Genomic DNA, 25884 nt, shown 5'->3' on the forward strand with positions numbered 1-25884 from the left:
CAACAGATGAATGGATAAAGATGTGGTCCATATACACAATGGGATATTACTCAGCCATCAGAAAGGATGACTACTCAACTTTTACATCAACATGGATGGGACTGGAGGAGATTATGCTAAGTGAAATAAGTCAAGCAGAGAAAGTCAATTATCATATGGTTTCACTTATTTGTGGAACATAAGGAATAGCATGGAGGACATTAGGAGAAGGAAGGGAAAAATGAAGGGGGGGGATTGGAAGGGGAGATGAACAATTAGAGACTATGGACTCTGAGAAATAAACTGAGGGTTTTAGATGGGGGTGGGGGGATGGGTTAGCCCGGTGATGGGTATTAAGGAAGGCACATAGTGCATGGAGCACTGGGTGTTGTATGAAAACAATGAATCATGGAATACTACATCAAAAACTAATCATGTACTGTATGGTGACTAACATAATAAAATTAAATTAAAAAAAAGAAATCCAATAATAATATATACCCATATTGAGTCTCATAAAAATCTATTATGAACAATTACTCATCAACAAATGGGACAAACAGATAAGTTCTTAAAAACACAGAATCTTCTGGGGCACCTGGGTGGCTCAGTCGTTAAACATCTGCCTTCAGCTCAGGTCATGACCCCAGGGTCCCAGAATTGAGCCCCGCATTGGGATCCCCGCTCAGCCGGGAGTCTGCTGTTCCCTCTCCCACTCCCCCTGCTTGTGTTCTCTCGCTCACTGTGTCTCTGTCAAATAAATAAAATCTTAGAAAAACACAACAACACAGAATCTTCCAAGACATAATCAGGAAGAAATAGATAATCTGAACAGACCAATTGGTAGTAATGAATGTGAAACAGTAATAATAATAATAAAAAAAAACATCCCAACAAAAGTCCAGAACCAGATGGCCTCATAGGTGAATTATAACAAACATTTAAGGAAAGGATAATACTTACCCTCAAACTATTTCAAAAGTTAAAAAGGAACAAATGCTTCCAAACTCATTCTACAAGGCGAGCATTACCCTGGTACAATGGGGTATCACCTCACACATCTTCTTTATGCATTCATCTATTGGTTGACAGTGAGGTTGCTTCCACTTCTTGGCTATTGTAAATAATGCTGAAATGAACACAGTGGTGCATATGTCTTTTTGAATCAGTGTTTCAGTTGTTTTTTTATAAATATCTAGAAGTGGAACTGCTGGATCATATAGTGGTTCCATTTTAAATTTCTGAGGAACCTCTATAGTGTTTTCCATAGTGACTGCACCAATTTATATTCCAATAGGGCATCAGGTTTTCCTTTTCTCTACATCCTCACCAACATTTGTTATTTGTCTTTTTGAGAATAGCTATTCTAACATGTGTGAGGTGATATTCTATTGTGGTTTGCCCATCTGTAGGTCTTTAGAAAAAATGACCTAAATGAGACTTGAAACCATAAAAATCCTAACAAAGAACACAGGCAGTAATTTCTCTGACATAGGCCACAGCAACGTTTTTCTAGGTATGCTTTCTTCTCTTTTCTTTTTTTTTTAAAGATTTTATTTATTTATTTGAGAGAGAGAATGAGATAGAGAGAGAGAGCATGAGAGGGGGGAGGGTCAGAGGGAGAAGCAGACTCCCCGCCAAGCAGGGAGCCCGACGTGGGACTCGATCCCAGGACTCCAGGACTATGACCTGAGCTGAAGGCAGTCACCCAACCAACCGAGCCACCCAGGGACCCCTAGGTACGCTTTCTGAGGCAAGGGAAACAAAAGCAAAAATAAACTATCAGGACTACACCAAGATAAAAAGCTTTTGCATGGCAATGGAAACAACCAACAAAACAAAAAGACAACCTACTGAATGGGAGAAGATTATGTGCAAATGTTATATCCAATAAAGGGTTAGCATCCAAAATATATAAAGAACATATACAACTCAACACCCAAAAAACAATCCAATTAAAAATGGGCAGAAGACATGAACAGACATTTCTCCAAAGAAGACATCCAGATGGCCAACAGACATGAAAAGAATACTAATCATCAGAGAAATGCAAATCAAAATCATAATGAGATATCACCTCACACCTGTCAGAATGGCTATAACACAAGCACTTGTGATGAGCACCAGGTATTGAATCACTATATTGTACACCTGAATCTAATAATACACTGTTAACTAGAAGTTGAACAAAAACTTAAAAAATTAAAATGCATAAATAACATACAAAAAACCCCATAAGAATAATGTGTTGGTGAGGATGCGGAGAAAAAGGAACGCTTGTACACTGTTGGTAGGAATGCAAACTCGTGCAGCTACTGTGGAAAACAATATGGAGGTTCCTTAACAAATTAAAAATAGAATTACCATAAGATGCAATAATTCCATTATTAGGCATTTACTCAAAGAATCCAAAAACACTAACTGAAAAAGATATATGCACTCCTATATTTAGGGCAACATTATTTACAATAGCCAAAACGTGGAAGTAACCCAAGTATCCACTGACAGTTGAATGGATAAAGATGTGGCATATACATACCATGGAACATTACTCAGCCATAAAAAAAAGAATGATATCTTGCCATTTGCAACAACAAGGGTAGACCTAGAGGGTATTATGCTGAGTGAAGTCAGACAGAGAAAGACAAATACCATATGATTTCACTTATATTTGGAGTCTAAAAAACAAAACAAATGAATAAACAGACTCAGATACAGAGAACAAACTGGTGGCTGCCAGAGGGGAAGGGTGACGGGAGATGTATGAAATAGGTGTAGGGGAGTAAGAGGTACAATTTTCCAGTTATAAAATAAATAAGACAGAGGCTGTAACAACTTTGTATGGTAACAAACAGTAAGAAGACTTACTGCGGTGACCATTTGGTAATGTATATAAAATATCGAATCGCTATATGGCACACCTGAAATGAATACTGTACACCAATTACACTTCAATAAAAGTCTTTTTAAACAAACCTAACCACAGTACCATTAATACACCTAAAAAAAATTCTTTAATATCAACCAGATAGTGTTCATGTTTTCCTGATGTTTCAAAACATTATTTTGAATTCTATCCCTTACGATTTTTTGTTAAAGAAACAGAGTCATTTGTTCTACTGCTTCCATGATCGGATTTAGCTGACTGCATTCCACAATGTTTAATATGTTCCTCTGTCCCTTGAATCTCCTTTAAATTCATAGTTAGGTATGCAGTATTGATCAGGTTCAGGTTTCTACTTATTTCAGCAATAGTATTCATAGGTGGTGCTGTGTACTTCTATCATGAAGCACATGATGCCCAATTTTCATTCTGTGATATTAGCAGCCACTGACAATCAGTCTAGACTCTAGTTTTTTTTTTTTCTTTAAGAATTTATTTATTTATTTGACAGAGAGAGATACAGCAAGAGAGGGAACACAAGCAGGGGAAGTGGGAGAGGTAGAAGCAGGCTTCCTGCAGAGCAGGGAGCCCAATGCGGGCTCAATCCCAGGACCCCTGGACCACGACCCGAGCCGAAGGCAGACACTACTTAACCAACTGAGCCACCCAGGCGCCGCTGACTACTTAGTTTATTAGGGTTGCAAAATGGTAGAGTTTTAATGATATCATTCTTCCTTTGTTAGCTGGAATACTTACAAAGAACAACTTCCCCTTATCAACTATTTGATTACCCTGAGATATAGATAGTATAGGAAAAGCAAGACAAATTTTCATTTTCCTTATTCACCAGTTTCAGAATAATGAGGTTGTTCCCTAGAATTATGTGAAGGTGACCAATAAGATTTTTTAAATCACTTTATGAACTTAGGGATTTAAATATGTCAAATGCTTTACCACATTACAACTACTTACTGATGCTAAAGTTGTCTCATATTTGGTCAGTGGAAGTTTATTCAGATTGGCTACTGAGTCCTTTTGTCATAACATTTTTTTTTTTACAGCTTTGTTTTTTGCTATGACGATATTCTAGGTTCACACTGTACATTTCCTGCCCAAGATGTGGAATCAGATAGTGTCCCAAAGAGCTCCAATTTCTTTTATTGGGAAATGGTATTTGGAGACCACAATTTGTACACCAGCACAGGTCACTGCTACTAGGTCCTTCATGTTATAAGGCTAAAAGACATGTATTTTTTTTTTTTTAAGATTGTACTTATTTATTTGACAGAGAGAGACACAGCGAGAGAGGGAACACAAGCAGGGGGAGCGGGAGTGGGAGAGGGAGAAGCAGACTTCCTGCCGAGCAGGGAGCCCAATGTGGGGCTCGATCCCAGGACCCTGGGATCATGATCCTGGGATCATGACCTGAGCCAAAGGCAGATGCTTAACGACTGATCCACCCAGGTGCCCCCAAAGACATGTATTTTTTACAATGAAAATACCACGAGTTTCTAGTTATAATTCTGATTCAAAATCAGGAGTACAAGGTAAATTAACCTTAATCTTACCATCTTTATCATGTATCAACCATACCAGGTCTCAATATTACATACGTAATTATAATTTTGACTTATCCCACAATACACACACAGTAGTTTCAGTAACATTACAACCAACTTTGGGATTAATGAAAAAACGGTTGATTTTGGGGGGGGACAGTTATTTTTTTTGTCCTTAGGATATATTCTGGTAAGTATGTACAGATGGCTTATTATGTTCTAAAGTCATTTGAAGAAGGGGCGCCTGGCTGGCTCAGTCAGTTAAGAGTCTTGATTTCAGCTTAGGTCATGATCTCAGGGTTGTGAAATCTGGCTGTGTCAAGCTCTGCACTGGCTGTGTCAAGCTCTGCACTGGAACCTGCTTGAGATTCTCTCTCCCCCTCTGCCCTGCTGCACCCATCCTTCCCTACCTCTCCCTCTCTCTTAAAAAAAAAAAAAAAAAAAAAAAAGTTGTTTGAAGAAGTTTCTCTCTAAGAGACTGTAATTTCATTTTTCTTACTAGTTTTGCTAAATTGTTTATATAAAATGTTAACACAGTTCCCATATTAAATCAATACTGTTAGCAACTTCTCCCCAGCATCTTATTGGAAATACTCCTAGTTAATAAGGCAAAAGGCAAGCTTATTCCACTTTTCACAAATACTTTCCTTTCTATCTCCCTACATTTTTTTTGAAATTGTGCCATATCTACTTTCCATACTACACTGCTTCCCTAACAATGATCATTTAGTCTTTGTTCTTTAGGTAAAATAAATGTAACACTCACCACCAGTTCTTAAGTCAAACTCTCTCACGTACTGTTGATTAAAGCTTGTTCTCTTATAGATTCCTCAGGAGTGGTTCCTAGTTTGTAGTCTTTATACCTGAAGGTTAGTTTGGGTGGATATAAAACCCATACCTTGCCATTTTCTTTGAGTATTTTAAAAATGTTACTCCAGGGGCGCCTGGGTGGCTCAGTTGTTAAGCGTCTGCCTTTGGCTCAGGTCATGATCCCAGGGTCCTGGGATGGAGCCCCACATTAGGCTCCCTGCTCAGCGGGAAGCCTGCTTCTCCCTCTCCCAATCTCCCTGCTTGTGTTCCCTCTCTTGCTGTGTCTCTCTCTGTCAAATAAATAAATAAAATCTTTAAAAAATAAAATAAAAATGTTACTCCGCTACCATCTGGCATCAAGTGTTGGTGATGACTGTGATCTTCCTCTTATAAATTAATAATTTTACTAATCTCTGAGTGTCAGCATTCCTGAATTAATTTTCCAAGACATTCAGTGTGCCCTTTTATATAGAGTTTTAAGTAGTCTTTTATTTTAGGAACACTTTCTTGTAGTTTTTAGTATTTGTTTTGTTCTATTTAATTTTTTTCTTTGAGATTCCTATTACACATATGTTGAGCCTTTTTTGATCTATTTTAGAGATCTTTTGTTTTAATATTTTGGATTTTTGGCTTTTTTTAAAAAAGTTTGTCCTCAGAGTCCATAGTCTCTCATGGTTCATCTCTCCCTCCAATTTCCCTCCCTTCATTTTTCCCTTCCTTCTCCGAATGTCCTCCATCCTATTCCGTATGTTCCACAAGTAAGTGAAACCATATGATGTACTGTATGGTGACTAACATAATAAAATTAAAAAAAAAAAGGTTTGTTCTCCTTTCTATCTTCTATTTATTTTATTTGACAGAGAATGTGCGTGCATGCCAGCAGGGAGAGGAGCAGGCAGAGGAAGAGGGAGAAGCAGGCTTCCTGCTGAGCAGGGAGCCTGACGTGGAGCTCGATCCCAGAACCTTGGGATCACGACCTGAACTGAAGGTAGACACGTAACCAAATGACTCACCCAGGCACCCCTCTGCCTTCTATGTCTCTTAAGATACTATCTTTGTGTATTTGCTTTTGTGTTTTTTCTAGTTTAGTCTGTATTTCTGATATGGTTTTTAAATTTTCTTTTATTTCTAATTCTTTCTTGAGTGTTATTTCTCATTTCAAATTTCCTTTTTCTGTAAATCTTATTTCTGAGTTTTTATAATTTTGTTTTATGTTGTTCTTCAGTGTCTCTAATTTTCTAAATTTTTCAGTTCATTTTGAAATTTACAGTTTCATTGTTTTGTGAGCATGCCTTTTTGGTGAGTGTCCATTGCCTTTAGGGGTATTATTTGGCTTTTTATTCTTTTTTCTCATAATAGTTTGTACAGAATTTGACTGTAATTCTTTCTTTTGCTCATGTTTTAAGTGAAATAAAATTTCCTGTGCTTTTAGAAGGAAGTGGTGGATCACAATTGCTTTCTTAGCTTCATGGCTCTAGAATTCTCCAGTGTTGTTTTACCAAAATGACAGAAAATATGGCCTCATATTTTGATATCTTGTTCCTCTCCCCTACTTTTGTCTGCATCTTTTCTTTCCTTTGCCCCATTGTCTGACTTGCTAATATTAGGCTTTATTTCCAACAGTTTCTATTCAGTGTGAGGTCATGGAAGAGAGCATCAGTTTACTTCCAAAGGTTATATGGCTATGGCTCCAGTACCATGAAACTGTGGCACATTATAGATCTTTAGCATCCAGCTATGAAGAGCAACTTGCATTACTCTCTTCTCAGTCTTGGTTGCTGTTCTCAGATTGGCTTGCATGCTCTAGTGAAATACCATTCTCAGTCAGCCTTCCTTCCACACAAATGCTGATAACGGTAAGGGTCCATAAGGGCATGGTGTGCCACACCTGTTTGTACCTGGGGGCTTACAGAGGGAAACCTAGTTGCTTACTTTTATTGTAGAGACTGACTGTGCTGTCTTTAGTTTTGCTATCCAAGTTGCTCTGTGTTTATGGTAGAATTCTACTAGACTCAAAAATTACTTCATGCCACTTTCCCAGAATCCTCTTTAATTCAGTTTTTGGTAATTTATACAATTTTGCCTTTCCATGCAATGCTAAGCTTATGAAACACGTATTATTTCTATCTGCCTATGTCCCTCCCGTTTAATATTTAACGCTTTGAATTCTACTTAGATACCAATCATACTGACCTATCTCTGTTCCTTAGAACCACTAAAATTTAATGTGCTCCAAATTTTTATCTTTTCTTAAAACCTCAAAATTAACTATTTATGAAATTTTAGAATGTTAGTAAAATGAAAACTGACAAGAACCCATCCAAAAAAAGATTTATAATTAATTATTCAATAGTGAGAAAATTTATTCAGCAAATAACTACCTTATGTCAACCAGAGAGCATTCCAAAGATAATCTTCCCATTGTCCTTAGGTTTTCTTGAAGTTCTCGCAAACAGGTAATATTCACGACTAGTTCGACACCCACATCATATAGCAAGACCTATAAAAGCAATAACTTTGAGTCTGTGCAAAGACAATATTTCAAAATATATTTTGCAAACTAAATAGCAAAATAAAATTAGATTAAAAAAATTTCAGGACAAAAATACTGAACGTATTCACCTTTACAATTATTTTTAACTCTTCATTTACCTCTACCAATGTGTCTGTAACCATTCTGATGATCTGGCCTCTTCGCCACTGATTTTTATCTGGGATCTTAACAGCACAGTGCATATCATTTTCCCATTTAATAGGTTCCCACTTTGAGTTTTCATAAGCAGCTACCATCTTTTCTTCCAAACTATATAAAGAAAAAAATTTAACTTTCAAACCTTTTCTTACAACATATAATTCTCTGACCACATCTTCTACTGTCCCTCCTTACCCATTCCACACCAGCCAAAGTGGGTACCTTGTTCTTCCTTGAATACCCAAGTATATTTCTACTGCAGGATCTTTGAACTAGCTCTTCCCTGTGTGTGAGATTATCTTCCTCCAGAGCCTCATGCTTACTCCCTCTCTTTCTTCAGGATCCATTACTTCCTCCCCAACTGCTTTTTCTCTATTTTTTTTATCATCTGCTACAGTAAACATTTTTATTTGTCCATTGTCTCTCCCTCTATTAGAATTTAAGCTTCATGACAGTCAAGACTTGTAAATGTTTTTACCACTATATCCCCAACACCTAGAGTACTGGTTGTGCCCAATAAGTATTCGTGGAATGACTAATTCTAATAATACAGTGAAAATAACTAGTAAAGATACTATTTGTGTACTTTTAACTAGTTTTTAAATAACTGTTTTGTTGAAATAATTTTGCTTTTAAAATTCCACATTTATGATTTCTAGATCTTTACAGGAAAAAATATAGAAAAAAGCCCATAGGTAATATATGTTTTCCTTATATGTTATACCTATTAAGTAAGTTTTCTGTTAATAACCACTGAACATAAATCTTCTCAGGGGATATCACATTACAGATATGTACAGGAAGTTCCTTATTATAAAGTGACTGGAGATTCTCATTAGGTAGAGATTTTACAGACACAGGATTTAAGCTGTTTACTTCATTTGAAATAATTTCTTCTGGAGAAGGATCCCATACTTCAGTATGCTTTTTGCAATTATCCTTGAGGGTGTATCTGCAAAATAACAAAACCCATTAGCAAAAAGAGCAGTTTGCAAAATATTTGCTTGTATTTGCTTAGATCTAGAGATGAACAAATTTTAGCTATGATTCACTGCTTCTCAGTTTTGATATTAATAGCAGTTTCAGTTTCTTTTTTAAAAAAGGGTTCGGGGCGCCTGGGTGGCTCAGTCGTTAAGTGTCTGCCTTCGGCTCAGGTCGTGATCCTAGGGTCCTGGGATCGAGCCCCATGTCGGGCTCCCTGCTCTGCGGGAAGCCTGCTTCTCCCTCTCCTGCTCCCCCTGCTGTGTTCCCTCTCTCCCTCTCCTGCTCCCCCTGCTTGTGTTCCCTCTCTTGCTGTGTCTCTGTCAAATAAATAAAATCTTAAAAATAAAAATAAAAAAGGGTTAAATACTACCAAAGCACAAAAACCCCCTAAAAGCCAAACTTTCTATTTTAAAAAGTTTAAAATACCAAGTTTGCTTATAATTTCACTATTTCCCATTGATATTTTGTACTCACAAGGAATAGAAGAATTATTCATAATTTTTTTGATAACCTGACTAAAAAGTATCAATCCATTTGCCAATGAGAGTTCAAGTGGTAACCAATTACTATTAAAATGTATTAAGGAGAGAAATTATTGGATGAAGTATTTAGAATATTTAATAAATCAGATTAGTTCAGACTAAAACCACAGATAATTAGATGTCCTTTATTTTTATAAAGAAGAAAATTCTTTCACAATAAGCTTGAGATTTAGCTAAACAAGGTGACTTAAAAATTTTTGTTGCTAAATCTAATGGACAAATTTCAGTCCTTATTTGACTTGAATTCTCAGCACTAGCTACTTTTTCCTTCTCGAAATGTTCTTTCTTTGGTTCCTGGTTTTTCTTCAATCTCAGATTCCTGATCTACATTTTTGGACTTTCTTTCTCATAGGTGATAATCCTCATAATTGCATTTTCATCAAGTGAGATTGAGATGAATGATGAAAGTGATAATCTCATTTATTCTAATGGACTTGTTTATATTTATATGCTGCTAACTCCCAGGCGAAACACCTAACCAGGTGTCTCTTCAGAGATCCACGGATTCATCGCCATTCAACTAATATTTACTGGATACATACCATGAACCAAGCATAATGCTTGATGCAGAGATGTGGCAGTGGACACAGTAGGCAGGGTTCCTGTTCTCATGGTGCTTAAAGTATAGTGACCCCGAGACACATAGTTACATACATGAAAATAAATTACATGAACAAGAGTTATAAAGAAAAGATCTGGCATAGGCCAATGAAATTTAATCTAGTCTGGGAGAACGTTTGCCTGATTAAGTAACATTTCAACAGAGATTTTAAAAGAGTAAGTAGGAGTTAGCTAGACATTCAAGAAACTGAAAGAAAACATACAGTTTGATATAGCAAGGCAATAGAAGATGGCATGAACTTTGAGGTAGGGAGGAGCCAGATTATTTTGGCGATATTATTTTATAAAGGGTGGTGGGTACTGTGTATGATAGAGTTGAGTCCAGTAGAGAGACTGGTTTGTGGGATTTTTTTTTTTCATTTCCTCAGGTGATCAGGGCAGGCACTGATCAAGGGAAGCTCGTGGTTTATTTTGAGGACAGGCAATAGATAACAATGAAAACAATAGGTCTAGCTGCAGTGGTCAGAAAATAGGAATCTGGGTGTTGGAGGGCAAGGAGATTGGTTGCGGCTGCCAGAATACCAGAAGTGGTTTTAGTAAAACCTGAGTTTAAGCTTCAGGATCCCTCACTTACACAGGAAACTTGGGAGGGGCAAATCAACATTTTTTTTGTAAAATTTTCAAAAGTAAACATTTTTAACTGCAATTAGTAAAGGTCATAGACTCTACCCTCATTCTTCTTCTCTCACATTTCTTTTCATTTGGGTGTTGGATACAGCATTTTGAGTTGACTAAGGGGAAGTTGAGTTGGAGAAACATTTGGCTTGTATTTAGTGGAATATAATTTTGTGATAGATAGCCACTTTTCTGTAGAGTTAAGCTATTGCTAGCCATCTTGGTGTAGGAAAGGATTCCAGAAATACTCCCATCACCTTAGTGTCACAACATGAAAATACAGGGTCCAACATAAATGTCATAATAAACCACTACAATGAGGGTGCTGATGACAAATTGTTTAATGAGTATACTGACCAGACCACCCGGTTTAAACCTGTGTTCTGGCATAATATTGCTTCTCTTTCACTCTTAAACATGTCCCAATATGGATGAGAAATATGCCCACTTATTAATAAGTGAAATAAATTAACATTGCTAATCCAAACTTTAAGATTCATCATTATACAACAAAATTTGAAATGCCTTAAATTATTACATATGTAATATATATACACATGAAAGAAACAGGATAGGTTTTCCTAAAAGTAACTACAGTCTTTAGAAATTTATAGAACATTAGCCATGATTGAGCTATGGATCAGAAAAAACACTTTTTTAAAATTACCAATAAATAAATTTCAATCACCTATACTAGAGAATAGACTTCTCTCTCTATAGGGAATACATAAAATCTGGCATTTCAAGTGGTGGTTCATATACAGATAAAAAATGTAATAAGAAAGCATTTTGTGATGAATCTGAATTTTGTAATGTAGTATTTGTCAACTTTTGAAAATCTGTTATTTGTTGGGATTTCTTTTATCAGTCTACATAAATATTATTTTGCTTATTTAATTCTATAGTTAAAACTCTGAAATTCTTTTCTTAAAGGGGGTCCTTCAGGCTCACCCACGAAACCTCGATTTGTCCTTGTTGAGCAAAAGTACGAGCATTCAGAAATGAATAAACATGTCTGGCCTTTTCTTACCACTGCACCGCCTCATCCATTTCCTTAGCTATTGCTGTACCTGCTTCCCACTCTTTATCATGTACTTCTGTTGCTATGCAAATAAACCACTACAGTGTGTGACTTACAGTCCTCTGGCCACTGCACAGTTGTTTGCCACGTGAAGATATCTCCCTCCACTTTAACATGCCAAAAGCACCTCAAACACGTCCAAAGTTGATATCACATCCAATTTCCCCCCCAAACCTGCTCCCCACTCTTCTGTTCCTTGTTCTCAAGGAGCAGTATCACCCGATATTAGGTGGTCATTGGTCCTGAAAGTCAATCCTGACCCCTCCTCTTCCTTACCTACAATGAGTAGCAAGGTCTTGCAATATTCACCTCCATCATGTTTCATAATCTACCCATTTTTCTATCACCAAGTAACTGTAACTTCAATAGCCTACAGTACCCATGTCTAGTCTAATACTTTAAGACTTGCAGTCAGAGAGAGCTTTCCAAAACCCAAGTCTACTCTCAGTCCTCTGTTTAAAATCATTCAATAGCCCCTCACCCTCCTTCCTGAAGTGATAAAGTTCAAACACACAGAAGTGTTTGAAAAGTACTTTTACTTCTCGGTGATCAAGGTTCTGTAATTATCTGGTCTCTGCATTTCTCTCCAGCTTGATCTCTTACCTTACCTGCCACTACTACCTTTTTTTCCTGTCTACTAGCTGTGTGAGTATACTAACAATACCTAAACATATATTTTTCCTGTGTATAGGCTTTTACTCCCAGTTGTACTACAGAATTCAGTTTAAGTGAAATCTCCAGTGGTAACCCTCCAAAAATCCCATAATACTGTGACTACCCTTAGCAGAGTCCTTATCACACTGAAAGGTAAGCTTGACCATCTCTCCTTCCTACTACATACTGTAAGCTCCTTGAAGGCACAAACCATCCTTATTCATCACTGGGTATAGTGTTTGTTACAATGTAACAAGTAGGCATATAAATATCTCTTGCTTATATAACCAAACAATAGAAAGGGAAAACTAGCTAATGGACTTGTAATAGCTTTATCGAGGTAGATTTTCCACAAAAAAAAGTTCGCCCATTTCAAGTGTATGGTTCAATGATTTTTAGTTAACTTTACCAAATGGTGTAACTATCGTGTTAGTTTTACAACATTCTCACCTCTCCCCAGAAAGATCCCCTATGTCCATTTACCATGACTCTTCCTCATCCCTAGCCCCAGGCACCCCCTAAAAAGCTTTTTGTATCTATAAACTTGCCTTTTCTGGGCATACCATATAGATGGAATCATACAATATACAGTCTCTTGTGTCTGAACTCTTAGCTTAAAATTTGAGGTTTATCCATGATGTAGATGGGTGTTTTGTTCCTTTTTATGGCTAAATAGTATTCAATTATATGAATATATAGTATTTTCTCTATTCACCACTCACTGGATATTTACATAGTTTCCAGATTTTGGCTATTCTGAATAATGTTATGAGTATTTGCTCGTTAAGTCTGTGTATGAACATATGTTGTCATTTCTCCTGATAGATACCTAGGAGTGGAATTGCTGGTGTGTGGTAATTTTATGTGTAACTTTTTGAGAAACTTGCAAACCATTTGCCAAAGAGGCCATACCATTTACATCCCTGACAGTAATAAGGGTCACTTCACATCCTCACCAACATCTGTAATTGTCTTATGTGTAATAGCTATTCTAGTGGGTGAGAAATGGTATCTCATTGTGGTTTTAATTTGCATCTCCCTAATGGTTAACAATGTTAAACAGCTTTTCATGTACTATTAGCCAATTATATACCTTCTTTGGTAAATGTCTGCTTATATCTTGTGCTCATTTTTGGGGGGGTTGAATTGTTTTAAGTTGTAGAAGTTCTATGAATTCCAGATACAAATCCTTTATGGGGTACGTCTGGCAAATATTTTCTCCCACTCTGTTATTTGTTTTTCCTTTACTTAATAGTATCTTTCAAAATACACTAGTTTTGAATTTTGATGAGGATCAACTAATTTTCTTTTATGAACTGTGCTTCTGGTGTCATATCTAAGAAATCTTTGCCCAATCTACAGTCCTAAAAATTTCCTCCTGTTTTCTCCTAGAAATTTTGTTTTAGCTCTTAAAAGTATAATCCCTTTTGAGTGCGCTTGGTGTATGGTGTGAGATAAGGGCTAAGTTCATCTTTTTTTGCTGGTGGATATCCAATTGCCACAGCACCATTTGTTGAACAGACTACCTTTTTTCCAATGAACTGCCTTTGTTTAAAAAGTCAATTAATTATAAATATAAGGATTTACTTCTCAACTGTCAATTCTAATTATTCATCTATATGTCTATCTTTATGTTAGTACCACACTGTCTTGGTAGTTGTAGCTTTATATTAAATTCTGAAATTGGGAAGTAGAAGTTCTCCAACTTTGTTTTCAAAATTGTTCTGGCTTGAGTTTAGTCTATAGCTAATGGACTTAAAAATATTTTAAAAAGTGATGAGATTCACATAACATAAAAGTATTTTAAAGTGAACAATCCAGAGCATTTAGTACATTCAGTGTTGCACAACCATTACACCTCTATCTAGTTCCAAAACATTTCTATCACTCCACAATAAAATCCCCCTAAAGCAATTGCTACCCATAATCCTCTCCCCTCAACCCTTACTAACCACCAGTCTATATTCTCTGTGGATTTAACTATTTTGGATATTTCATATAAATGGAATCATACAATATGTCACCTTTCGTGTTTGGCTTATTTCACTTAGCATAAAGTTTTCAAGGTTCATCAATATTATATCAAAATTTAATTCCTTTATATTTTTTATTTATTTTTGGGGGTGCAAAGGGAGGAGAGAAAAAATCTTAAGCAGGCTCCACACCCAGCGTGGAGACCAACTCAGGTCTCAATCTCACAACCCTGAGATCATGACTTGAGCCAAAATTCAACAGTTAGACAGCTAAGACTGAGCTACCCAGGCACCCCAAAATTTAATTCCTTTTTAAAGGTTGAATAATATTCCATTGTAGGTCTATCTACTATAATTTGTTTATCCAACTGTTGATAGACAAACAGGGTGATTCCACCTATGAATATATATGCATATGTACTTGAGTACCTGTTTTCAATTCTTTTGGGTATATACCCAGAAATGGAATTTCTGGGCCATGTGGTAATTCTATGTTTAAGTTTTTAAGGAATCTTCAAGCTGTTTTCCATAGTGACTTCACCATTTGTATTCTTCCCCACAATGTACAAGGGTCAAATTTCTCTACATTCTCACCAACGTTATTCTTTTTTTTTTTTTTATTACAGCCATCTTGGTGTGTGTGAAGTGGTACATTAATAGACTTTAAAAAAATGTTATCAGTTTTTGAGAAGGTAATATATGTACATGGTTCAAAATTTAAAATTTTGAATTTTATGACTCTCCAGAGAAATAGTACATATACATGTATTTAATACTTTTTGGTTAAAAAAACTAAACATCCATCTTTGATTATATGCCCAAATCTGATGCCTTATAAAATTGTTAACTGGAAAAAACTTAGTTAAAACTATATGACCTTGATTTTTTTTAAAAGTTTGGTTAAATGAGGGCGCCTGGGTGGCTCAGTTGGTTAAGCGACTGCCTTTGGCTCAGGTCATGATCCTGGAGTCCCTGGATCGAGTCCCGCATCGGGCTCCCTGCTCAGCAGGGAGTCTGCGTCGCTCTCTGACCCTCCCCCCTCTCATGTGCTCTCTCTCTCTCATTCTCTCTCTCAAATAAATAAAATCTTTAAAAAAAAAAGTTTGGTTAAATGAGAGGTAAGAAAATATTTCATGATTTTAATTAAAACGCAACTGTAGCAATGGAAACCTTCTGAATTCAATGTTATCACACCTATCTTTAGTGGCTAGAGAGTCATTCAAAAGAAATAGAAGTTTCTATGGCCAAGAACTGTACCTTTAACTTTTGGCTAGAACAGAAGCAGCTGGATTATATGGCTTATATATCCATGTAAAGATATTAACATTGATGAAAAATTCAGGGCATTCTCACAGTTTAACACATGAATATTATCTTCTACTGTATGTTGACCATACTTTACCACTAGATGGCCAATTTAAAAAAAATTCAACTTGCTGGGGTGTAACTGACATATAAAATTGTAAGGTATTTAAAGTGTACACTGTGGTGCTTGGATATAAGTACACATCATGAAAGGCTTCCGCTCTTCTAGTTAATTAACATCTATCTTGCTTTTTTGGGGGGGGTGAAGGCCCACTAAATTTATGATTTTAACGAGAAAATTGTCACTTAATATTTGAATTTATATATATGGAGAGATGCAAAAGGCAGGGAAATTTTATTTTAAAAGTTGGTAGAGCTCCCTGTGTATGTTACAGAAAGCTGCTCTTGCAGAAAGTTGCTTCACTGTCACAAAGAGGTCTTCTTTCCAGAATCTGTTTTGCTTACTGTGGAATAGTTCTGTTTTAGCTTTAGTGCTCCCCTATAACAGTGGCATATCAAAGTGAGGTGATGGGTGCTTGCTGTTTTCCTCTGATGCTCTTGATAGTTGTGATATTTTGGAATATTCATCTAATAAATGCCTTATTCCCCAAAGCTGCTTAAGACAAAGGGAAAAAATTTAAAGTTTAAAAATAGCTTTATTCCATGACTCATGAGAGAAAATGCTGAGAAGTTGAATTTCATTGAAATTACAAACATGTGCTCTGCGAAAGACACTATTCAAGAGGATGAAGAGAGAGCCACACACTTGGAGAAAATATTTGCAAAAGACACATATCATAAAGCACTGTTTTCCAAAATATACAAAGAACACTTAAAATTCAAAAATAAGAAAGCAACTCACTTAAAAAATGGCTCCAGAACATTAAGAGGAACCTCACCAAAAAAGATATAAAGATAGCAAACAAGCATGTGAAAAGATGCTCCACATCATGTCATCACAGAAACACAAAACAAAAAATGAGATATTACCACTACACATATAATCAAAGCACCAAAATCTGGAATACAGACACCACCAAGTGCTGATGAGGACGTAGGGCAACAGGAACCCCTCAGTCATTGCTTGTGTGAACGCAAAATGGTACAGCTGCTTTGGAAGACAGTTTGGCAGTTTCTTACATAACACTTCTTACCATACAGCCCAGCAACCACACTCCTTGGTATTTGCCCAAAGAAGGTAAAAACTTATGTCTACACAAAAACCTGCATGTGGATGTTTATAGAAGCTTTATTCATAATTACCAAAACCTGATAGCAACCAAGATGTCCTGTAGTAGGTGAATGGATAGACAAACTGTGGTACATCCAGGCAATGAACTATTATTCAGTGCTAGAAATGAGTTATCAAGCCATAAAAAGACAAGGGGGGAGCTTAAACACATATTAAGTGAAATAAGCCAATCTGAAAAGGCTATATACTGTATGACTCCAATTATATGATATTCTGGAAAAGGCAAAACTATGGAGATACTAAAAAATATCAGTGGTTCCCAGGGATTCGAGGGAGGGAAGGATGAATAGACAGAACACAAGGGATTTTGAGGGCAGTGAAAACACTGATATTATAATGGTGGATTCATGTCCTCATTCATTTAGTCAAAACCCACAGAATGTATACTAATGTAAATTATGGACTTCAGATGATTATGATATGTCAATGTAGTTTCACGGATGTTAATAAATGTACCATTTTGGTGGTTGACAGTACGGGAGGCTGTGCCTATTGGGAGAGCCAGGAATATGTGGGAAATCCCCGTGCTTTCTGCTCAGTATTGAGAACCCAACTGCTCCAAAATATAAAGTCTATTTAACAAAATAAAAAAGATGACAGACCTAAATATGAAACCTAAAACTATAAAACTTAGGAAGAATACATAGGAGAAAATCTTTATGACCTTGAGTTAGGTGAAGAGTTCTTAATTACAGCACAAAGTGCCTGAATTGTGAAGGAAAAAACTGTCAAAGTAGACTTCAAAACCAGAAACTTCTGCTCTTTGAAAGACACTGTTAAGAAGGCACAGCTTGGAAAAAAAATATGTGCAATATTTGCAAAGCACATTATCTGATGAAGAACTTGTATCTGGAATATATTAAAGAACTTTCACATTTCAAGAACAATAAGCAACACAATTTTACCGAAGATTTTACATTTGAAAAGAAACTTCACCAAAGAACAGACACAGATGGCAAATAAGCATATGAAAAGATCTTTAATGTCATTAAGTTAAAATTAAAACTACTACCAAAAAACACTGTATTTCTATTAGAAGGGCTGATGTAAACACAAAATGATAGAATCAAGTGCTGGCTAGGATATAGAATGATACAACTCTCACAAATTGCTGGTGGAAATGCAGGATGGTAGAGCCAATTTAGAAAACGTGTGGCAGTTTCTTATAAAGTTAAAAAAAACACACCTTTTTTTTAAAAAAACTTTTTCTTTTAGATCTACATACCAAAATATTAAATGGATGAAGTTATATGGTGTCTGAGATTTATGCCAAAATTATCAAGGCAATAATGTGGGTGGGGCATTAGATTAAATAAAGAAAAAAAAAACCACTTACCTTATAAGAAGCAATCTCACTCCTAGGTATTTACTCAAGAGAAAATACATACATATGTCTACATACAAAGACCTGTATGCAAATGTTTACAACACCTTTATTCATAAAATCTCTCAAACTGGAAATAGCTCAAATGTTCATCAATTAGGGAATGTATAACATTATAATACATCCAGACAACAGGATAGTAGAGAGCAATAAAGACTACTGATACATGTAACAACATTCATGAATCTCAAAAGCATTAAGCTAAATGAAAGATGCCAGACACAAAAGGCAAAATACACTATGACTCCATTTATAAGAAGCTGTGGAAAAGTAAAAATTATAGAAACAGAAATTAGATCAGTAATTGTCAAGTTTTGGGTGTGGCGGACAAGAAAGAACTACAGAGGTACACAAGAACTTTTTGTGGTGATAGAAATATTCTGTATTTTGACTGTGATAATAGTTATATATGACTATATATGTAAAAGGCTGAATTTTATTATGTTTCACCTCAATAACCCTGACTTTTAAAAAAAGAGAAATTACATATATATATATTTTTTTTTTTGAGAGGGAGAGAGAAAGGGCAGGGTAGGGCAGAGAGAGAGGGAGAATCTTAAGCAGGCTCCATGCCCAGCACAGAGCCCGAGTGGGGCTCCATTTCACAACCCTGAGATCATGACCTGAGCTGAAATCAAGTCCGACAACCAACTGAGCCACCCAGGTGCCCCTCAGTCCAATATATTTAAATGTTTCCTCTCATCTCTTTCTCTTCCCTTACTTAGGGCTTACAGTGGAAAAAGGGCAGGCCCTCTCTAGCTTCAAAGTCCTCCAGTGTTAGGGCAGGGAGGGGAGGCAAGACTACATGCTAAGCACATGACTGCAGATTTCTGCTTCTCTGGCTTACTCCGACAGACATTATGTGTGGGTGTTACCAAATATTTGCTTTCTTGAGAACGATATGTGGGAATTCTTCAGAAGACCCTTCAGGGCCACCCTACTGCCTAAGTCTATATTGTGAAAGAATTGTTTTGTCTTTTTTTTTTATTATTATTATGTTATGTTAATCACCATACATCATTAGTTTTTGATGTAGTGATCCATGATTCATTGTTTGCATATAACACGCAGTGCTCCATGCGGAACGTGCCCTCTTTAATACCCATCACCAGGCTAACCCATCCTCCCATCCCCCTCCCCTCTAGAACCCTCAGTTTGTTTGTCAGAGTCTATCGTCTCTCATGGTTCGTCTGCCCCTCCGATTTCCCCCCCTTCATTCTTCCCCTCCTGCTATCTTTTTTTTTTCAACATATAATGTATTATTTGCTTCAGAGGTACAGATCCGTGATTCAACAGTCTTGTAAAATTCACAGCGCTCACCATAGCACATACCCTCCCCAATGCCTATCACCCAGAGAATTGTTTTGTCTTGACTCCCAACCCTCTCACCCCTCCTCACCATCCCCTGCCCTTTTGCTTCAGGGTTGCTCAACCACTGCTCTGTGTTGGGTACTAGGCACAATGGCTCAAATCTGGTTCTTGTTCAAAGTAACCACTTGAACCCAGAAAGAATTCACATTTCTCCAAATGGGAATTTGGGCTAACTCTACCACTAAATACCCTATCCTGCCACTTCTCTTCCTAATTCTCTTCTCAAATAGGCACAGAGGGCTGCCAAAGCAGATACTCCACCTAGAAATAAGATGCCATTCTCTTTTTCTTAGAAGTACCTTCAATCCCTAAAAGCCATTCTCTTGGTTTCAGGGTCCCTTAGGGATGGAGGGAAAAGCCACTCTACTCCCCATTAAACTAACGACTCCAGTTATTTTTCCGCCTATTTTTCTTGACCCAAGAACAGGGTGAAAACTCCCAAAGCTATGACCTAAGCACATTTCCTAAAGGGAATGATATGTCAGTTATCCTTCTTGTGAATAAAGTGTTATGTACAAACTAACCAACATTTATAGGTCTACTTACCCTACTTCATAAGATGCTAGGCCCTCTTTGACTAGCTGGTCATTTATACTAGTAGGAGTCATTCCAAGAGCACCAAGAAAATCGAAAAGCTCAACTAAGAGCACATTATCTTCCAGAATTTCTGTAAAACATTAAGACGAGTTTGGGGAAAGAAAGAAATGTTGCAAAACATACTAAATGAGGTAATTAAAAAAAAAGCTGTAAACAATTTCATTTTGCACCTGTGGTTTTTTTGCTGAATAATATCAAAGTCTCTCTGTAGGGGTAAAAGTAGTATTTTGCAAAGATAAAACAATTGTCTATGTTATCTGTAGCATATGCAAATTAATAACATTTTCATTTTAGATTATTGTGTACTGTTCTATGACAAATCAAAAGCAGTTTAAAGCTTTTAAATTCAGAAAAATATAAATTGACACATATTCATTGAAGAAGTGTTCTGATGTGTTTTTAAACTATTTTACTGAGTTCATCCAAGTTCCAGAGGACAAAAGAATGAAATTTAGGCCAGTGGTTATCTGCGAAAGTTTACAGCTTTTATGAGAATGGCACAAAGTTTAACACAACAAAAACTCAATCTAGAATCCTCAAACTAGAGATTGGAATCTGGATTTTTTTTTCCCCATCCTTGTGTTTTTAGGACAAACCATCTAACTTTTAATTTCTTTTAGAATACATATTGGTTACTTAAACAAGTAGATCTATTTAGATCTATTTCTTAAACTAAACTGGGTAAAGTTTACATCTCATATGCCTGTTTAATTACTTATGGTACAGAGCACAGAGAACCTGCCTAATATGCATCTGAATAAACAACAGAGTAATTTCTTTAGGAAGCACATACTTCAGTGCACTAAACTATGCACTGAAGGCACACTTCAATGCAGTTTATACCTACACCTTCTACATAATAGCAGCTGGTAGCTGCAGGTCAGAATGATGATTCCAAATAAAAAGATAAAGTGTTACCAGCATCTTATATTATCCAGTCATAAAAATATTAGAAAACTTTTTTCAAGAGCCTAAAAATGATTCCTGACTACTTTTCAATGGACCAGATATGTCATCTAAAAAATAAAAGACTAAGCAATGCTGAGCCTCAGTTTTCATCTCCTTATTTTCCATGTCTTGTGTTCCTTTTAATTCTTTGACTTCGTATTTCCCATATATAGAGTTCTTTATTCCAACAGGGCCAACTTTCCGTATGTTCTGTTCCTTTACCAACTTCCCTACTCTGCTAATTAAAATTTAAATAACCCTTGCTTTATAAGGTAACAATGCATATTAATGGAAGGCTCCCCTTCTCATCTATTATTAACATCTTAAACTCTCAATCTCATCATTGTGCAGGTTAATGGGGTGAGATCTTTTAGATTTAAGGAGTGCCAGAAGGCCCTGCTCAAATTATCTAGCAAAATAACTATGTTATGGCTAGTATCTGGATGTTATTGGTAGAACAAGTAATTAAGTAAGAAAAAGAAGGAGTCAAGAAAGAAACCAAGTCAGGTCTTGATGTTGTCCACGGGAGGGAGGGGAGCTAAAACAAATCGGAATAAAATACCAAAAGCAAAGTTGGTAAGCAGAATTATCTAGGTTAAAGTCAGCTCAAAATCAGTGGAGATTACTCAAGGACTAAGAAGCCCTTAATTTACTGCTCACATCAGAGAAGCCTGATATAAAAATGTTATTGACTGAGGATGCAATATCTATAACCACATTCCTCTTTGAACAAATTATTTCTTCAGAACAATTTCTCATATCAACAACATGGATAAATTATCACTGATACACCATCAGTTCCTGGTTATATAACCTTGAGCAGCTGATCACTAAAGCTGCTCACTCAGTCTTCTCACTGTAACATAAGCTAACACTCTTCTGGTGGTTGGGTTCATTTAATGGCAGTATGATAAATGTGAACAAACAGATACAGTAAAAACTACCCTGGAAATTCCCATAAATCAACCCTAAGTTAACATAATCTTGTGTGTCTTGCACTAACACTTATTAAGACCAACACAGCCAGATAAATAAGAGACTCCCACCATCCCCTAACCCCTGCATCTAAACCCCTTGGGGCCAGACAGGTTTTAGAACTTCAAATTGAGAAAAGCTACATAAAACATATATTGCATATTTTGTAATACCCCCAGCAGATTCTGAGGCAGCAGCCTACAAACATACATTACTATCCTGAAATGGAATATATGAATATTCACTATAAAGGAGATAAAGACTATATATATCTTCATGTCAATTCAGATCAGGTTTTGCTACTCAACTTTTCATTTCCAGAACACGCTGGGTTACAAAATTGTGAGCTAGTGGTCAGCCTGTATCTTAGACCCAAACTACTCCAAAAAAGAAATAACTTTTTTTCAAAATATGGGGAGAGCCTACAGTTGAATTCACTTAAGTCAAATGAAATGAAAAAACATATGAAAACTATTTAACAGTTATGTCCCACCTCCCCTCACTTTCCTGCACATTAAACTTTAGCATTCATCATGCCAAAATCAGGATAGAGCCCTTGCAGAAATGTAACAGAAATAAGAGAAACTAATTTCTGGCTTTAGGGCTTTCAAGAGGCCATGTCCAGGATGACTTTTTTTTTTTTTTTTAAGATTTTATTTTTAAGTAATCTCTACACCGAATGTAGGGCTTGAACCTACAACCCCAAGATCAAGAGTCACACACTCCACCAACTGAGCCAGCCAGGCACCCTTGGGATAACTTGATTTTTTAATGGCAATTTTTGCCTTGTACTGATTTTATACTCTGGAGCCTGCAACTATATCCACTATACCTAATTCTCAATAAATGTTCTCTCTCACTACTCTTACTGATGACACATTGAATTTATTCTAAGATCTGGCAAATGTTGTAGTATAATGTTATTCTTATTTAAAATTATATATAACCACATAGCAACAAATAAAAATGGAAATAGCTTACTAACGACTGAACATGTCATAAATTTATCTTGAGTCTTTTCTTCAAATTTTTCCTTAGCTTTTTTGGACCACTGCATTGTCCTTATACATGGTTCAATATAGGCCAGCTTACATTTAATTGCCTGTGTCAAACAAAATTGCACCATTAAGGAAAAGTAAAATTTCTAGTTATTTTAGAATTAAAGTAAAATTTTATATGTGTACAAAAAACTGTCTGATTATATATTTGGAAAATAAATGTGCAAAAGGCATTTATAAAATATTTTATAAATACCCATAACTGGAATCAATAGAGCATTGGGTTGAATTATTGCACACTCAGACACTGATATAACACACATCTACTGAAAGAATTACAGATACTTATGATATACTGTTAAATGAGAAAAGCAGGTTATAGGACTATTTGTCTAATCCTGTAATTGTTAAAAACAGAAGATGCATCTTAGAATTATATTTACAAAAAATATTCAATAGTTCTAAATGATTCCTTTTTGTTTATATTTTCAAGTTTTTCCTATATTTTACCCATTTTTAAAATGAAAAATATTGTTTAACAAGTCAAACGTCTAGGTGTAATGTGAGTTAGAAAATAAGCCCCATTAACCTTCCTTGTCTCTGGGGAATAGGAGTCTAAGAGAAGGATAATTTTTTACTTATTCTTCCAGACTTCTCTCTTTCCCTTGGACATGTTATATATACTTAAACATAAATGGAATTGCAATAAAAATACTTCTATGATGAAATTTTTTTCCACAAGATACATCATCTTCCTACCACATTATACAGGTATTTCAAAATAACATTAAGAGCTGCAGACCAGTAAATACTTATAAAGACACAAACATACATACACATATACATATATAATTAATGCTTATTTGCTAAGATATACATATATCTTAACAATTTATGGTTGCTATATAGGAAATTACAGTAATGACAGCAACTCTTTTCTAGACTCCATGTATCAAATTATTTACAGACAAAAATGTTTTTTAACAGAGCAATTCTAAGATAAAAATGATTTCTGAAAATATAGTCATATTTGTGTAAGATTCTAACCCTATGACTCATAATAAGGAGATTACCTTCTCTGGGGGATTTAGAAACTCATCTTTTATTTTACGCATTTCTTTAAGTGTTATTTTTGCAGTATTGCCAAAGTCCACATATTTAACTTCAACTTCACGATGTCCAGGCAATCCTTCAAAAATTATGAAATTAGAAATCACAGACTTGGAAAGAAAACAGAATTATCTAGCAAAATTTAGATTGACAGTCAACTATGTTAGAATACTTTTATGATCAACATATAAACTTAATACTTTTTTTTTTAAAGATTTTATTTATTTGACAGACAGACACACAGTGAGAGAGGGAACACAAGCAGGTGGAGTGGGAGAGGGAGAAGCAGGTTTCCTGCTGAGCAGGGAGCCCGATGCGGGGCTCGATCCCAGGACCCTGGGATCATGACCTGAGCCGAAGGCAGACACTTAATGACTGAGCCACCCAGGACACTTTTTTTAATATAAAAATATTTCTCATATGTGGACTTACAAAAATCAACATAAGGCATAGTTGTTCATTTGGTGAATGAGAAATTAACAATTTTAAGATATCCAAAGGACAATCATAATCAGGATAACAACATAGCTATCAAATGCTAGCTGCTGTGGCCTAAAAGTTAAAAGTTAGGCATTAAGACTGACTGGGTCAGAATCCAGTCAAATTCCATGTGACTCTAAGCAAGCTAATCACTCTTTCTAAAATATTACTCTGAGCAAGTTCCTTTTTCTAAGCCTCATTATTTCATTTGTAAAAATTGGCATACCCATAGAATCCAATCTCACAAGACTTTTTTTTTTTGAGGATTCACCTATTTAAAATAATTTGCAAAGCACCGAAGTAAGCATGCATTTAATAAATGTTTACTGTTAGTCAAGACAGGTGATGAAGGCAAAAGATTTAATAATCAAACTAAAGATTCATTCATATGATGATACTTAACTGAAATTAAAAAAAATTATTTGGTGGGATATTGTGAAAAATAAGCAGAGACAGACTTCTATGTCAATCTAGTCTCTATATTTTACCGGATACCAATGAATCCCTTAAAAAGTTCAAACACATGGAAGTTTGAATAAAAACCTATCACATTGACCTTTTTGAAAATACTCAAAATACATGGTTGACTTTAGCCTCTCTTAGCACACCTATGCATAATTGCCATCATTTTCAAATTTAAAGAGTAGTACAGTATATATATTTCAAAAATGGAGAAAGTACAGGCATTCTCTGCTCCTTAGCAGAAGTGGAAGCAGATGGAACAACACTGGTACTCAAGAAGATACTTCAAGCAACTTAGGCCATGTGATAACTGGTATCTGAAGTAATTGAGAAGACACATGTTACCATAAGTCTAAGAAGGTGAGGGAATCCCTCCACACTTCCACTGGAATTCTCATGCTAGAAGGATATTCTTAACTGTACTAATGGCATTACATTCTTATCATTCTTCAAGTCTCTGAATGGAGATATAGTTTTAGACAAAACAAACAAATGGACAGGAGATAAAATTTAAAGAACATTTTTTATCCAAATTATCAATCATGTATGAGAGTAGAGTCAGAAGACATGAAAGGTCTCAAAATTTATCTCCATTTATTCTGAGGAAA

General features: G+C 35.8%; 1 protein-coding gene across 7 annotated transcripts in view; it reads right to left on the reverse strand.

Annotated features, from left to right (window-relative positions):
- The window catches only part of RNF17 (ring finger protein 17), a 139296-nt gene that overhangs the window by 51807 nt on the left and 61605 nt on the right, over nucleotides 1-25884 (reverse strand). For all 7 annotated transcript variants that reach the window (XM_027589077.1, XM_027589078.1, XM_027589074.1 and 4 more), the window contains 6 exons: nucleotides 24298-24413; nucleotides 23208-23328; nucleotides 20253-20373; nucleotides 8649-8876; nucleotides 7885-8035; nucleotides 7614-7732 (listed from right to left, as the gene is read on the reverse strand). In XM_027589077.1, coding sequence (XP_027444878.1) covers nucleotides 7614-7732; nucleotides 7885-8035; nucleotides 8649-8876; nucleotides 20253-20373; nucleotides 23208-23328; nucleotides 24298-24413 — 856 coding nt within the window. The remainder of the gene's footprint in view (nucleotides 1-7613; nucleotides 7733-7884; nucleotides 8036-8648; nucleotides 8877-20252; nucleotides 20374-23207; nucleotides 23329-24297; nucleotides 24414-25884) is intronic.

Source organism: Zalophus californianus, chromosome 3 (genome assembly GCF_009762305.2).
Source record: "Zalophus californianus isolate mZalCal1 chromosome 3, mZalCal1.pri.v2, whole genome shotgun sequence".
In the NCBI taxonomy this organism is placed as follows: domain Eukaryota; kingdom Metazoa; phylum Chordata; class Mammalia; order Carnivora; family Otariidae; genus Zalophus; species Zalophus californianus.